This window comes from Pteronotus mesoamericanus, unplaced genomic scaffold (genome assembly GCF_021234165.1).
Source record: "Pteronotus mesoamericanus isolate MK-2021 breed Mesoamerican mustached bat unplaced genomic scaffold, CSHL_Meso_final contig_56, whole genome shotgun sequence".
Classification (NCBI taxonomy): domain Eukaryota; kingdom Metazoa; phylum Chordata; class Mammalia; order Chiroptera; family Mormoopidae; genus Pteronotus; species Pteronotus mesoamericanus.
The window spans coordinates 12,903,943-12,916,834 of record NW_026555201.1 but is presented as its reverse complement, the minus strand read 5'-3'; the positions used below and the strand labels follow the sequence as shown (position 1 = coordinate 12,916,834).

Below are 12,892 nucleotides of genomic sequence, written 5' to 3'. Positions count from 1 at the left end.
ATAAATTCAGACTGTTTAGTGAAGATGTTTTAAAGTAGTTTTATAGTAAAACTTGACAAAAGTTCAACTTACTAAATATATTAAGATTTTTTTAAACTCTGAAGTAGATGTCACATTACGTATTGGGAACAAATGTCCAAAAAGCCCCCTGTCCAGGAAGAACAAGAAGGACATCAAGATGTTCCAAGCAATTTCCTGAACAGCAGGAAATGAAAGGCTGGAGATGCTGAGTTTCTGATCAGTTTACTACTTTTTTTCTGAATAAGCTTACTTATTATTAACTGATGAAAGATAACACATATATTAAAAACTAACATCTAATGGTTCTGCTGTCATGATTGTCAGTTAATGCTCAAGTAGGAAAAAAATTTCATTTGGTCCCCTAGCTTTCTGGGGGGAATCTATCTATTAGACCATTTTAGGACTGCGCCACATTTTATATTAGCATCAACTGTAGGAAGTTGCTTTACTGTGTCACATAATTACATCCTCCATGGCAACACTATGCCCAATTTCATGCCTGTGAAATTTTTATTTCAGTTATAAAAGGGGTCATTTTTCTTTCTCCGTGATCATAGTAACTCCCCTGCCAAGTAAGTATCTTTTTTCTCATTTCCACAATTCATTCAATTGTTTCAGCCACATAAAAATATGAAATTGACTGGGTCCACCTTGAATGTTTTTCTCCTAATGAAGAACTAGCAGATTATTTCTAGGTATAATTTAACTGAAAACACTACTTCAACTTCAAATTTATTTTAATGATATGTACAGGAATTAAGAAATTACAATTAAAATGGAATCAGTTATGCTAATTCCACATAACTTAAAATCATGCAACACTGCATGGTAAAAACAATAGTTTTGTTCATATACAAAAGAGCACTATCTTGAGACTTACAATAGTATATTGAAATTTTTGACATAAGCTTTTTGCAGAGTATTTTATAAAAATTTAAAGACCTGATTAATTAGTTAATACATTATTAGGAAAGATAAACATTATTAGTAAAGTGAGGTTACAAGGAATTAATTTCAAAATTACACCATGTAAAGGGTTGAATGTAGTAGTTTCATGAAATAAATGCTTGGTTAAGAAAATAGTTTTGAAAAAGACCTTATATTGAAGCTATGTATTAATTTTGTCAAATCAGGTTATATAAATCAATAGTCAAGTTTATTCAGTTAAAGAAAATATGCCTATCCTTTCTTATACTCATAAATAAGTACTTATATAGTCTTTACATACAAGTGAGGAAAAGTTCAATGTAAAAAATATACTGCCAATCCACTTATGGTTGAAATAGCTCTTTACACATTAAATTGCATTGATGAAAATGTCCAATTTAAATCACATTCAACCAGCATAAATATTTAAGCTGAGTAATTGTTGTAAACAATAGAGAAAAACAGACTTTAATTTTGTTACTGGGTAGCAATCTACTTCTCAGCTTAGATGCCATAGCAAGGCTTAACATTTAATTTAATCAAATCCAAAACCCACTAAACTTAGAGTAAACAAAGTGAATGTTTTCAAAGTGCATAATTTCCAACTCATTCACTTGTAATATTTATCCAATTCCAGTTCATCAGCAAGAAAATAAAATGTACTTGGCTATAAAAATACTAAGGAATGTTATTGAAAAAGAAAGGCTATTTTGGTAGAAGTAACTACAAAAATAATTAGTGTAAATCTTTGTAAAGCTTTAATGCAAGAACATCAGTACACTTTCTTTCCATAAACCTTAAAGCATGATCATTACCAAGATTTTAAATTTCTGCCTTTCAAGTACTGGAAAAAAAGTTGCAACAAAGTGTCTCTTCAAAAACTAAACAACAAAAAGGGTCATGCAGGTGTTAATCTGCTAACACTGGGGGACACTGGTATCTCTGTTGGGTTGTCATCTCTGGCTCCACTGGCAGCAAGTACAGGCAAGGAGTTACTCGGAAATGCAGATGTAGGACAACTGGCCCTGCCAGCATTTTCATCTTCACCAATGTCTGAATCTGGTGTTGTGACTTCACTATCCTGAAGCCCCAGGATCTCACAAACTGCTTGTGGCAATTCCTGAATAGGAAAAATCAAACACAAAACCATCACTGACTACAGAAGAAAATTAATCACAAAGAAACACTTCTAATTAAGACTATACTGATTCTAGAATGTGAACATTTGTTCTAACAGTGTACTTGGTATGTACCCTCTCAAACCTTCCTTCTCCACTCCAGATGAAATCTTAAGCACTTTTTTCATTGTCCTGATCTATTCTGAACTAATCATACTCCACCCCACCCTACTCCTCCCACAAATATATCATTTACTAATATTTATCATTTATTTCATTCTCCTTGTTTTTATAATATCCTACTTACACTATCTTTCCCCCTCAATACACAAAGGTTCCTTAAAAATAAGAAGGTATCACTGACATGTTTTGAATAGAATAGCTACTGAATGTTTACAGAACTGAACGAAAATAAGTATTTGGAACCATGAACAAATAACACAAAAACCATTGCTTAAATTCCACAGCCTCATTGGTTGTTACAGAAACGTTTTCATTACTTTTGCAATTTTGCTTAGCATAATTAATCAACATTTCAATTATGTGTTATACATCTATAATGATAAACAAAATGCTAGCCAATGATTTGTGTCTGGTTTCAACTTGCTAAAACTGCTATTTTATATTACTTTTAAGAAGAAAACCTCTTTCCTGACCTCAAACCACCAAAAACATATAAACAAAAAATCTTGCAATTATTTAATATATTTTTTAAAAGATTTTATTTTTAGAGAGGGGAAGGGAAGGAGAAAGAGGGACAGAAACATCAGTGTGTGGTTACCTCTTGTGCTCCCCCTACTGAAGACCTGGCCCGCCATCCAGGCATGCACCCTGAATGGGAATCGAACCAGAGACCCTTTGGCTTGCAGGCTGACACTCAATCCACTGAGCCACACCAGCCAGGGCAAAATCTTGCAATCATTTAAAATATTGTATACCTTGCATTTTACCATCTGTAGAGAAATTGCTTCTGCCTTGCATAGTATATCTTCCACATCAATTTTCATGGACAATTCATTGATATGCTAAAATGAATCAATAAAATAAAATGATAATCAAAATTAAAAGCACTACTATATTCTACAATATAATTTATTATGTTATATTTCACTGCAGATAAAATCCTTAAAATAAAAACTTACATACTACAAACAGGAAATTCAATGTATCTTTCCTTAGCTCCTCCTAGATCATTACAAGTTTTAAAGCTAAAAAATAACTAATAAGCTTATGGAACATTAAATCCAGCAGCTATCTCAAGTCTACTATCTCAAAGTTATAAGCAAAGTACAATTTTTTTTTTTTTTTTTTTTTTAGAAAACTAAACTACATAGAAAAGCATTTGTTGAATTTTCTTCTTTCCTAATTAAGCAGGCAAAAATAACTGGCTAATATGTATTTATTTGGTGAACTGTCATTCTCAGTCCTAGTGCTATTACTGATACAATTTAAGTTCCTCAAGGGACTCAATAATGCTCCAAGAAAATGTTTTATGTATCAGTACAACCAAACAGAGAAAAGAGCCAAAATATTAAAATCTAAATTAAAGGAATAAATACCTTAAGTATTTCATTAAAGCCATAATGCTTTTCCATTATTTGCTGCTTTTCAGATTCCAGAATAGCACAACAAAGAAGAAGATGGAAATTTTTACATGGTAGTTCAGTCCACATTACCTATAAAACAGAACAATTATTTAGTAAAATACAATGCTGAACTCTGAATGATTTCTATGCAAAGCAGAAGTTGCCTGGGTGGGTAGGTCCACCAGTTTTCCAGTTAGCAGATGAGTTACCTACAAAGTAACTAATGTGAAGCTTATGTGAATCCTATGACTTTCAAACGTGGTTCTTTAGGTAACAACAATAAACAAATCATTGAGTCTAACCAATATGATAAATGGCATTAATTAAGAAGCCACAGCAATGAAGTTACGTTTAAGGTATAGGGTTAGAGGCATTTTCAGTATTTTTCTGAACTTTCAATTATGTTTCTCACTTTTAAACCTCCCTCAGTCTCTTAAAAAAAAAAAAAAAGAAGAAAGCTAAATCCTATAAATAAAAAAAGATTCAGTTACATAATGCATGGAATCAACAATACCTAGAAATAAGTACATTTTAAATATTATATTTATTTATTTATTTATTTTTAGAGACAAGGGAAGAGAGAAAGAGAGGGAGAGAAACATCAATGTGAGACACACCCATTGTTTGCCCCTCGAAGGTGCCCTAACTGGGAACCAAACCCACAACCCAGGCATGTGCCCCAGAAAGGAATCCAACCAGCAACCTTTCGCTTTGCAGAACACCACCCAACCAACTAAGTCACACAGGTCAAGGCCTAAACATCATATTATAAAAGTCAGAGTATCCCTGATTATGACAAAAACTTAATCAACTACCCAAAATTTATACTTAAATGCACACAACATTTGATCAACAGCTGTGCTTCTTCCTAACTCTAAGTAAGGCCTTCAAATTTAAGGCCTCAATTTCCTCCTGGGTTACAGGCCTAATAATAGCTGGCCCCACATAACCATATTATTAAAGCATACCTGAAATGTTTTTACTTCTTTTACCTGAAGTAAATGAAATTGTATAATTTTCAGACTAATCTAATTTTTAAAAGTTTACATGAAATTTAATTAACCTCCAAGGTTTCATTTAAAGTCCCAATGTATTTGGTAAACATAGATTAGGGAATTATTCTAGCTAAGTGGTAATAATATTCTCAATTCATCCTTTAAAAAAAGTTGAGATACTAATTTAACAAAATTGATAAACTTAAAAAAAAAAATCCAGGTCAAAAATACGTTGAGTTTTCCTTGAAACTTGTGTATTCTCATCTGGAAAATGGAGAGTATAAAACTATCTTTCCATTTCAATGATTTTATTGATGATTAAATGAAATGTAGAAAAATTAAGAACATGTGAGTTTTACTTCTAATTTCAAACAGAGGAAGTGATCCCCCACAAAGCAATGATCCTCCAACACATGAGCTTCTCCAATGACAACACAGCTATTGTAAGTATGGGAAACAATTTCCAGCTGTAAAAGCATCAGAGGGCCCTGGGGCTGGTTCTACTGCATGTAAATCTATTTATCCAAAAGGATTATCTCCCCCTTCCTTTCCTTAGGAAAATATCTGTAATCCCTTATTTTTATAAAGAGAAGGTAGCAGTCATTATACCACTATTCTATTTTAATATTAGCATATACTTAAAAAGAAAAGAATGATTTTCTGTTTTTCATCAAGAATGGCCCTGAGTATCAAATGGAATGAAAGGGTATACACCAAAAGCATGATCTTGAATATCTCCTAGAGCTGGGGAGAGGGAAAAGGGACTTGGGTAGTGATTAAAGAAAACGGTAGTAATATCTTTCATTTTTTTCCTTGGGAAAAAAAGATAAAAAACTAGACATACATATGGCAAAATGTTAAATATTTATGGTAGGATGTGTGTTATATTATTATCAGTATTTTGCTCTAACTTAAATTTCTTTTACAAAGCAAAACACAATGGCTCCATCCCAATACCTGAAATTACAATGGCCACCTCAATGGATTGACCTGTCAAACTGTACACAATCTATACCAGAATGTGGCAAGTCTCCCTAGGAAAGAATACAGACACAAATGGTCTAGAGAACAGGTTCTAGGAAACCAACTGGCCCCAGAGCTCTCATAAGAATTATGATTTAGAGAAAAAGGCTCCAAAGACCACATATTCAGTTCGAGATCATTAATTTTTAAGGAGAGCTAAAAAACTATCAGAATTGTGAACATCTTGCTTTAGAAATTTCAGTTAGACTATTATAATCCTTTTATAGTCTACAGAATAGATGTTGCTTTCCATAATCAATATATTTGAATAATTTAAGAACTTACCTCCCATAATCGAAGAATATCTAGAAAACTAAATTCCCTTTTAAATCTGATTAAAAGCCATCTGAAGCAAAAATAAAGGTATCCAGAGTCCTGAGATTCTATACAGAAGAAAAAAAAATACGGCTTAGTCTTATGCTAATTATCTCAGAATACAGTGACCTATTTCAAACTCAAACTTTTCTATGCATCTTAGGCTATTAAAAGTCCTATAAATTTAACTAATTTAAATTGAATTAGTCTTCTAATTCAAGGAAACAATTCAAATTTGTAGGCTAACTTCTTTAAAAGAAAACAACCAAATAACAACAAATAATTCATTTTATAAACAAACTGTTTTAAGACATGATTACACAAAGGTAATTTGGTCCCACACTTTTATTCCTGAGAAGAACCCAGGCAACTGCAGTACAGTACATATGTCTTTAAAAGAGTTACATTTGTCTCTCTGTGTATTACCCTATAGTTTGCTGCGGGTATAGCTCTGATTCACTAACCTTACCTAAGTAATTGCAAAATCCACTGTCCAACAAGCGAAGTAAGGTACTTAGTTGAATTAGCTGGGTCTTCATGCCTTGCATTTGTTCTTCAAAATTTTGATGCTTTATAGAAGGAAATATATATTACCACGTAAGTAATATGTAATAAGTATTTCACAGTACATAATAGCTAAACAATGAGTTTAAAGACAAATGTTGGACTAATACCACACTGATTGTATTTTTTAAAATCACAACAAATTAGAAAGCTAAAACCAACATTAAAAAGGAGGGAAAGAGAATCCTTGATCTTAAACTAAGGTTTATTTGTTCCCTCTACTCATTTGATTTAGATAAAGAAGAGTGAAGCAACAGCAACTGCAGACTGATCGGTATTCTGACAACAAATAAGAGATGTGATGAAAGGAACCCACATTTAGGGAATAACCTTTTTTCAAATCACTTCCATTGTTAAATATTTCTTTAAATTATCACAAGAAATAAAATTAATTTCAGCTTTAACATGTATCTCATTTTAAAGAATTGACTATTTCTTGTATTTGATGATATTGGGGAAATCTCTGTCAAAACCATCTTCATGACAATACTAGATTATATGCATCTTGTACTTTAAAATGTCCCACAAGTGTAAAGGCTACATAATGTATACTGATTAATGCAAAAGACAACACAGAAGCAAATCTGAAAATCTCGCTGTCTCCTACTAAAATAGACATTAAAGAAAATGGAAATGTAAAACAATCTCTCTTCTCAGTAAATTTGTTTTTGTTTTAACATACTAACTTTCCATTTAAAAATGTTATATATGTTCAGGTATAGTAGGTTTACTGTTATTTTTAAATGAATAAATATTTTCTCAGTACTAATTTTTCATATGATAAACATCAATAGATATAACCCACATAAACACATGCTCTTGTGGTCCTCAATAACATTTAAGAGTGTGAAGGGCTCCTGAGATCACAAAGTTTGAGAACTGCTGTGGTTTACATGCTTTCAAAAATCTTCAAAGTTGAGTAGATTCCCAACCAACACTTCAGTAAAAGGAGGGGGCAATAAAATAAATAAAAGGCTTCTTAGATGATTCTGATCTCTTTAAATTGTGCCCTGACCCATCTATAGTGACCTCTTTCCTATCCCTTGTAAAAAGCCTAAGGTACATCCCCTCTCTCACACTTCTCTTTTAGTTTTCAAGATAAAAGCAGTGCTGTAATAGAAGGGCGTATCATATGAGAAACCACCCATTCTTGGTAAAAACAAACAAAAAAAATTTAAAGGCTACTGATTCTCAATAAACCAGTTTCTCTTTAATGACTTAAAAAAAATAGTTTAACAGCCCTGGCTGGTGTGGCTCAGTGGATAGAGCACCAGCCTGTGAACCAAAGGGTCGCTCGTTTGATTCCCAGGCAGGGCACATGACTGGGCTGTGAGCCAGGTCGCCAGTAAGGAGCATTCAAGAGGCAACCATACACTGATGTTTCTCTGCCTCTCTGTCTCCCTTCCTTCCCCCTCCCTGAAAATAAGTAAAATCTTCAAAAAAAAAAAATAAGTTTAACAGACTAACACACGCCTGTGAGATACAATTTCTTCACATGTACCACGTGGAGCTGTAGAGGAAAGTCAGGATTAACTCTCTGATTAAGAGCATCAGTTTTGTTACGACCCAGCCAAAGCCTAGTTGGTTTGAGAGTACCAACACGGTATAGCCACTGCTACCCACTCAGCTATAAAAAGAAGCACTCCCAAAATGTCAGAAGCCAACTTTGGAAAAGTAGCTATTCCTGGAGAAGAAATAAGATCCACATGGATATACAAAGGGCTTCAACTGTATCTACAGATAAATGTGTGCACACATATACATGTAATGTATATATGCATATACATTATATGGGGTGGGGGTGAGGAAAGGAAGGGACTAAACTTTATGGCAAAATGAATGGTGGGTATAAGAGAGTTCACTAGATTGTTTTGCAAACGTTTCCATAATTTTCCATAACAAAGTCTATGCCTAGACCTACATTAGATGTAAGTATCAACAAAAGTAAATCTACACACGTTACGTTCAGTCATCATATTAAGAAATAAAATCTTACATGAAATAAAGCTATAAAACAAAACGGAGTTGAACAGCAGCACTGACTTAGGACACTGAACAATAGCTATAGTGAAAAATAATTGTGGAGATTATTTTGATTTGAACATATTGCCCTTTCGTTCAACTATTATGAAAAAAGGGGTGTTAGTAGACAATGTATTAAGAGATCTTTTTAGAATAAAGACTAGAAAAATCCCCAGACCATCCGCAGTGGAAAAAGGTAAACAGAGGAAATTCACTGTGATAAAGACAGAAGAACTTGAACTTTCATATACAAAAAAATGACAGACCAGAAGTGTATATATGCAATTGGTAGTATAAGTCAATATATTTGAACATGCTGATATCTCCTCAATTTTATGAAAACTATTATTGTAAAAAACTAAACACAGTATGTTCATGTTAATTCTTTTGGAGTACCTACTATAAATAGAGGTCTAAACTAAGCACTGGGGAAATATTCATGTGTTTATTCTACAAAAATCTGTTGAATAAAAACCTCATTATCAAGCATTAGGAAAACTGTGGACGCGTACCAGAGAACTAGTTAAGCAAAGACACAAACCCTTTATCAAGGAACATACTAGCTCTAGTGAAAAGAGGATAGACAACAAAAACACAAGGAAGGCAGACCAGAGTTTTTAACAATTAGTATCAGTTGTACAGACCTTTATAATAAATGCCTCAGGTTTCTAGAGTGCTTGGGAGTAATTGGAACTAAGAAGGTAGGCAAAATCAATCAATTAAAAAGGTAAGGAAGACAAACTATGATATTACTAAATTCCTGCAATTAATAATAATCTTTCCAAATAATCCAAAAACATTAGTTTGTGGTAAAGAACTACATAATGAGTATCAATTTAATAGCAAAAGATATTTTTTAAAAGATTTTATTTATTTATTTTTAGACAGAGGGAAGGGAGGGAGAAAGAGGGAGAGAAACAGCAATGTGCGGTTGCCTCTCACACTCCCCATACTGGGGACCCTGGCCTGCAACCCAAGCATGTGCCCTGAGTGGGAATCGAACCAGCAACCCTTTGGTTTGCAGGCTGGTGCTCAATCCACTGAGCCACCCCAACCAGGGCTAATAGCAAAAGGTATTTTTAAACCATCAAATTTCATCATGCCTGTGGAAAAGGAGTGGGAAAGAGAGGAGGAGTTGGAACCACGAATGAGACCTGAGAAAATGGAGACAAGTGGGAGAAGTTGCAGGGGAAAGAAAAAGTGGCAAGTAACAGGGGAAGAATAGAAGTAATCAAAAAAGAGAAGGGTACCACTTCCAAATTCCACATTTGTGTCCCAGAAACTCTAAGTTAAACCTCATATTACAGGGAAATATTTTAAATGATTACATATTCAAAACGCTTAGCCGCTTGCAAGCAAGCCATTTCGGTATCTGACATCAAGGCCCACCATGAAGTGTATTAATCTTATTCTGAAACATTACAGTGATGTGTGTAGACAAATCTTTGGACTTCATGTTTTATCTACTCTTAGACCCTCTGTTTTTTTTAAAGACAACTTGAGAAGACTGTTCTATTTTATTTCCTTGTCATACTGTCTCTGTACTATTGTCCTAGAACTCTACTGCCAAGATATATCAATGATAATAGATAAAATGTTTGTTGTAGTAATATGTGTATACAGATAGAGTTCAACTCTAATAACCACATGCTTCTGAGAAAAATAACAGAAATTACTAAGACAGCATCACTGTTACAAATAGTTCAAACACATCTGGAGAAAAATCAGTGACAAAATCCAAAATGTTCACAAAAGGTAAGGATATTACTTTGTATGACTAAGCTTTATCTCTGAAACAGATGATACAAAAGTTCAACGACTTCACAAAAACTGAATTCATCTATTTCATCAATATTCTGTAATGACTCATAGCATTTACTGATAATAAAACCTGATTATTCTTGTACTACAGACACTTTCTAGCTACTTTTTGATTTAAAAATAATGCCAACATTTCCAAGCCTCTTGAAAAGGATATTTAAGAAAGAAACAAACAAACAATTTTGTAAAGCTCCATCATAAATGGCTAAATATAAGCATCAATCTTATATAATAAGATTGTACAACTTAAATTTTCAAATTAGTTTGATTAAAGGAAGGAACCTCATTCTTACCATTTGGTCCATGTAGGAGGCAAAGCACCAAAAGGCATCCACCTCATTTTCCATCACAAATAAAAGAGGGGAGAGTAAGTCACTCATTCCTTGCACATATCCTAAGAAAAATAATAATAATAATCATGCCTCTGAAAATCTAAGCTTTATGTATCCTTCTGTGCATATTACCGCCATTTCACTTAAAATTTCATCTTTTCTTTGGTTCAAAAATTAGCAGATATAATGTTCACCAAGAAAACAAAATAAACAAGAAGGAGGAAGTTTAGCAATCAGGTGAGAAAGATGACTTGTTTTGGACTAAGATGTCAAGCAGATATACATCCTCCAATAGGTGTCTTAGCGTAGACATCACTATCAAGGTGGGTAATATTATTATTATTTTTTTATCCTCACCTGAGGACATTTTCTTTGTTTTCAGAGGAAGGGAAGAGAGAAAGAGGGAAACGTTGATGTGAGAGAGAAAACAATGACTGCCTGCCTTTTTATATGCACTGTAACTGGGGCGCAAACTGGGTATGTGCAACCCTTTGGCCCAGGACAACACTCCAAACAACTGACCCACACTGGCCAGGGCTAGAGTGGGTAATATTATTAAAAAATGTGTAAAAGTGTTATGAGAAAGAAAAGAAGTGGAAAGAAAGCTCAAGAGAAACATCGAATATAAGAGTACATATTCAAAGGAGACTGAATAGTCAAAGGAACACAAAATCAAAGGAGAAGGTTTTTTTAAAAGTCACAGCAAAGAAAGTTGCCCAGCCAGAGTAGTAAACAGTGCCAAGATGCCTTGAATAAGCCAAGTAAAGTACTAAAAAGGATCCAATGGCTTTAGCAACCTGATCACTGGTGATCTAAATAAAATGAGTCACAAAATTATGTACCTCTTTTAAACAGTTGAAAAATATGTCTTCTTTCTTTTCTTATTAGTCTATACCCAAACAATGCTAGCAACTCGGCTTAATCCAATCAATATATTGTGCCTAAAACTGCTACTTTAACCACCTTTCTGTCAATGCTGTTGTAATTTCAGTCATGACACTAATTACAGCACTTGCTTAAAAGAAAAACTGGAAAGTTAAGAATCAGGCCCCTTACTTAGAAAAGAACAAAAAATTCTTGTTTGTGTTTTTCACTTGAACACGTCAAGCTTCTTATTTTTTAGCTCCAACTTATAAAACGCTCATTTTCTTAAGTGTTTTACAATTAGATTTTAGATAAAACATAGATCCTTGAAACAACAAAGGACAAGAGCTCATACTAAGCCTTCTTGCATATATCATTCAACTTTGGTAAGTTTTTAGTTACATGGAGATTTTTTTCCAACTGCAGCTTGCAAAGTCTGTGGAAATTAGTCTTTCATGTGCATATACAAAGCTTACATTTTTATCATTCATCAAAATCTATGTGCACTGAAGCCATTTAAAGAGTACATATTTTAAAAGGGAAGAGAATATTTCTGCTAGAAATGATACACAGCTCTGCATCACTCTTCCTATTTTGGAAAAAAAGTTTTTAAAAAATAACCCAGGAAGCATGTAAGCCAAAGAGCCTTGAAAAATCTCCTATTAAATGTATAACAGAGAGGCACTCAGGTCACTTCAGGATCTCCTTACAAATAAACACTTAGCTCCATCTGCTCTGAGCCTCTGCCCTATCATCTACTGCTATGCCTAGTCTTAGCAACCTATGTCTACACTCTACCCTGTTGAAAACTATGGCTCTACTCACTTTAGCACAAAAAAAACACATGGCGGGCATCCGTTTATTAGAGTACCAGACAATGGAGTTACCAAGACATTTTGAGAAAATGTGGCAAAGCAATATAATATCTAAATGTAAACATTCCCACATATTTTTGCAGATGCTTTTAAAAATAATGCACAGTTGTGGTGATTAATTTGTGTCAACTTGAGGGTCACAGGAGGGCCAGGTTATCTCAGTAAACATTGTTTCTGGGAATGTGCGTGAAGGTGTTTCTAGAAGAGATTAGCATTTGAATTGGAGAAAAGATTAAAGCAGATGGCCGTCTCCAACGTGGGTGACAGAGCAAAACCACAGAGAGCGCCTGAGTAGAATAACAAGATGGAGGAAGGCTGAATTTGCTCTCTGACTGGTTGCTGGAGCTGGGATACCGATCTTCTCCTGCCCTCAGTGTTCCTGGTTCTCCTATCTTCAGACTCGAACTGGCTTCTACACCACAGCTCCTC

At 33.9% G+C, this 12,892-nt stretch overlaps 1 protein-coding gene across 2 annotated transcripts in view; it reads right to left on the bottom strand.

Annotated features, from left to right (window-relative positions):
• Nucleotides 1-740: 740 nt before the first annotated feature.
• The window catches only part of TBC1D15 (TBC1 domain family member 15), a 77,749-nt gene continuing 65,597 nt past the window's right edge, over nucleotides 741-12,892 (bottom strand). For both annotated transcript variants that reach the window (XM_054580118.1, XM_054580119.1), the window contains 6 exons: nucleotides 10,686-10,786; nucleotides 6,455-6,554; nucleotides 5,956-6,053; nucleotides 3,626-3,742; nucleotides 3,005-3,091; nucleotides 741-2,068 (listed from right to left, as the gene is read on the bottom strand). In XM_054580118.1, the coding sequence (XP_054436093.1) occupies nucleotides 1,847-2,068; nucleotides 3,005-3,091; nucleotides 3,626-3,742; nucleotides 5,956-6,053; nucleotides 6,455-6,554; nucleotides 10,686-10,786 (725 nt within the window). In that variant the 3' untranslated portion in view covers nucleotides 741-1,846. The remainder of the gene's footprint in view (nucleotides 2,069-3,004; nucleotides 3,092-3,625; nucleotides 3,743-5,955; nucleotides 6,054-6,454; nucleotides 6,555-10,685; nucleotides 10,787-12,892) is intronic.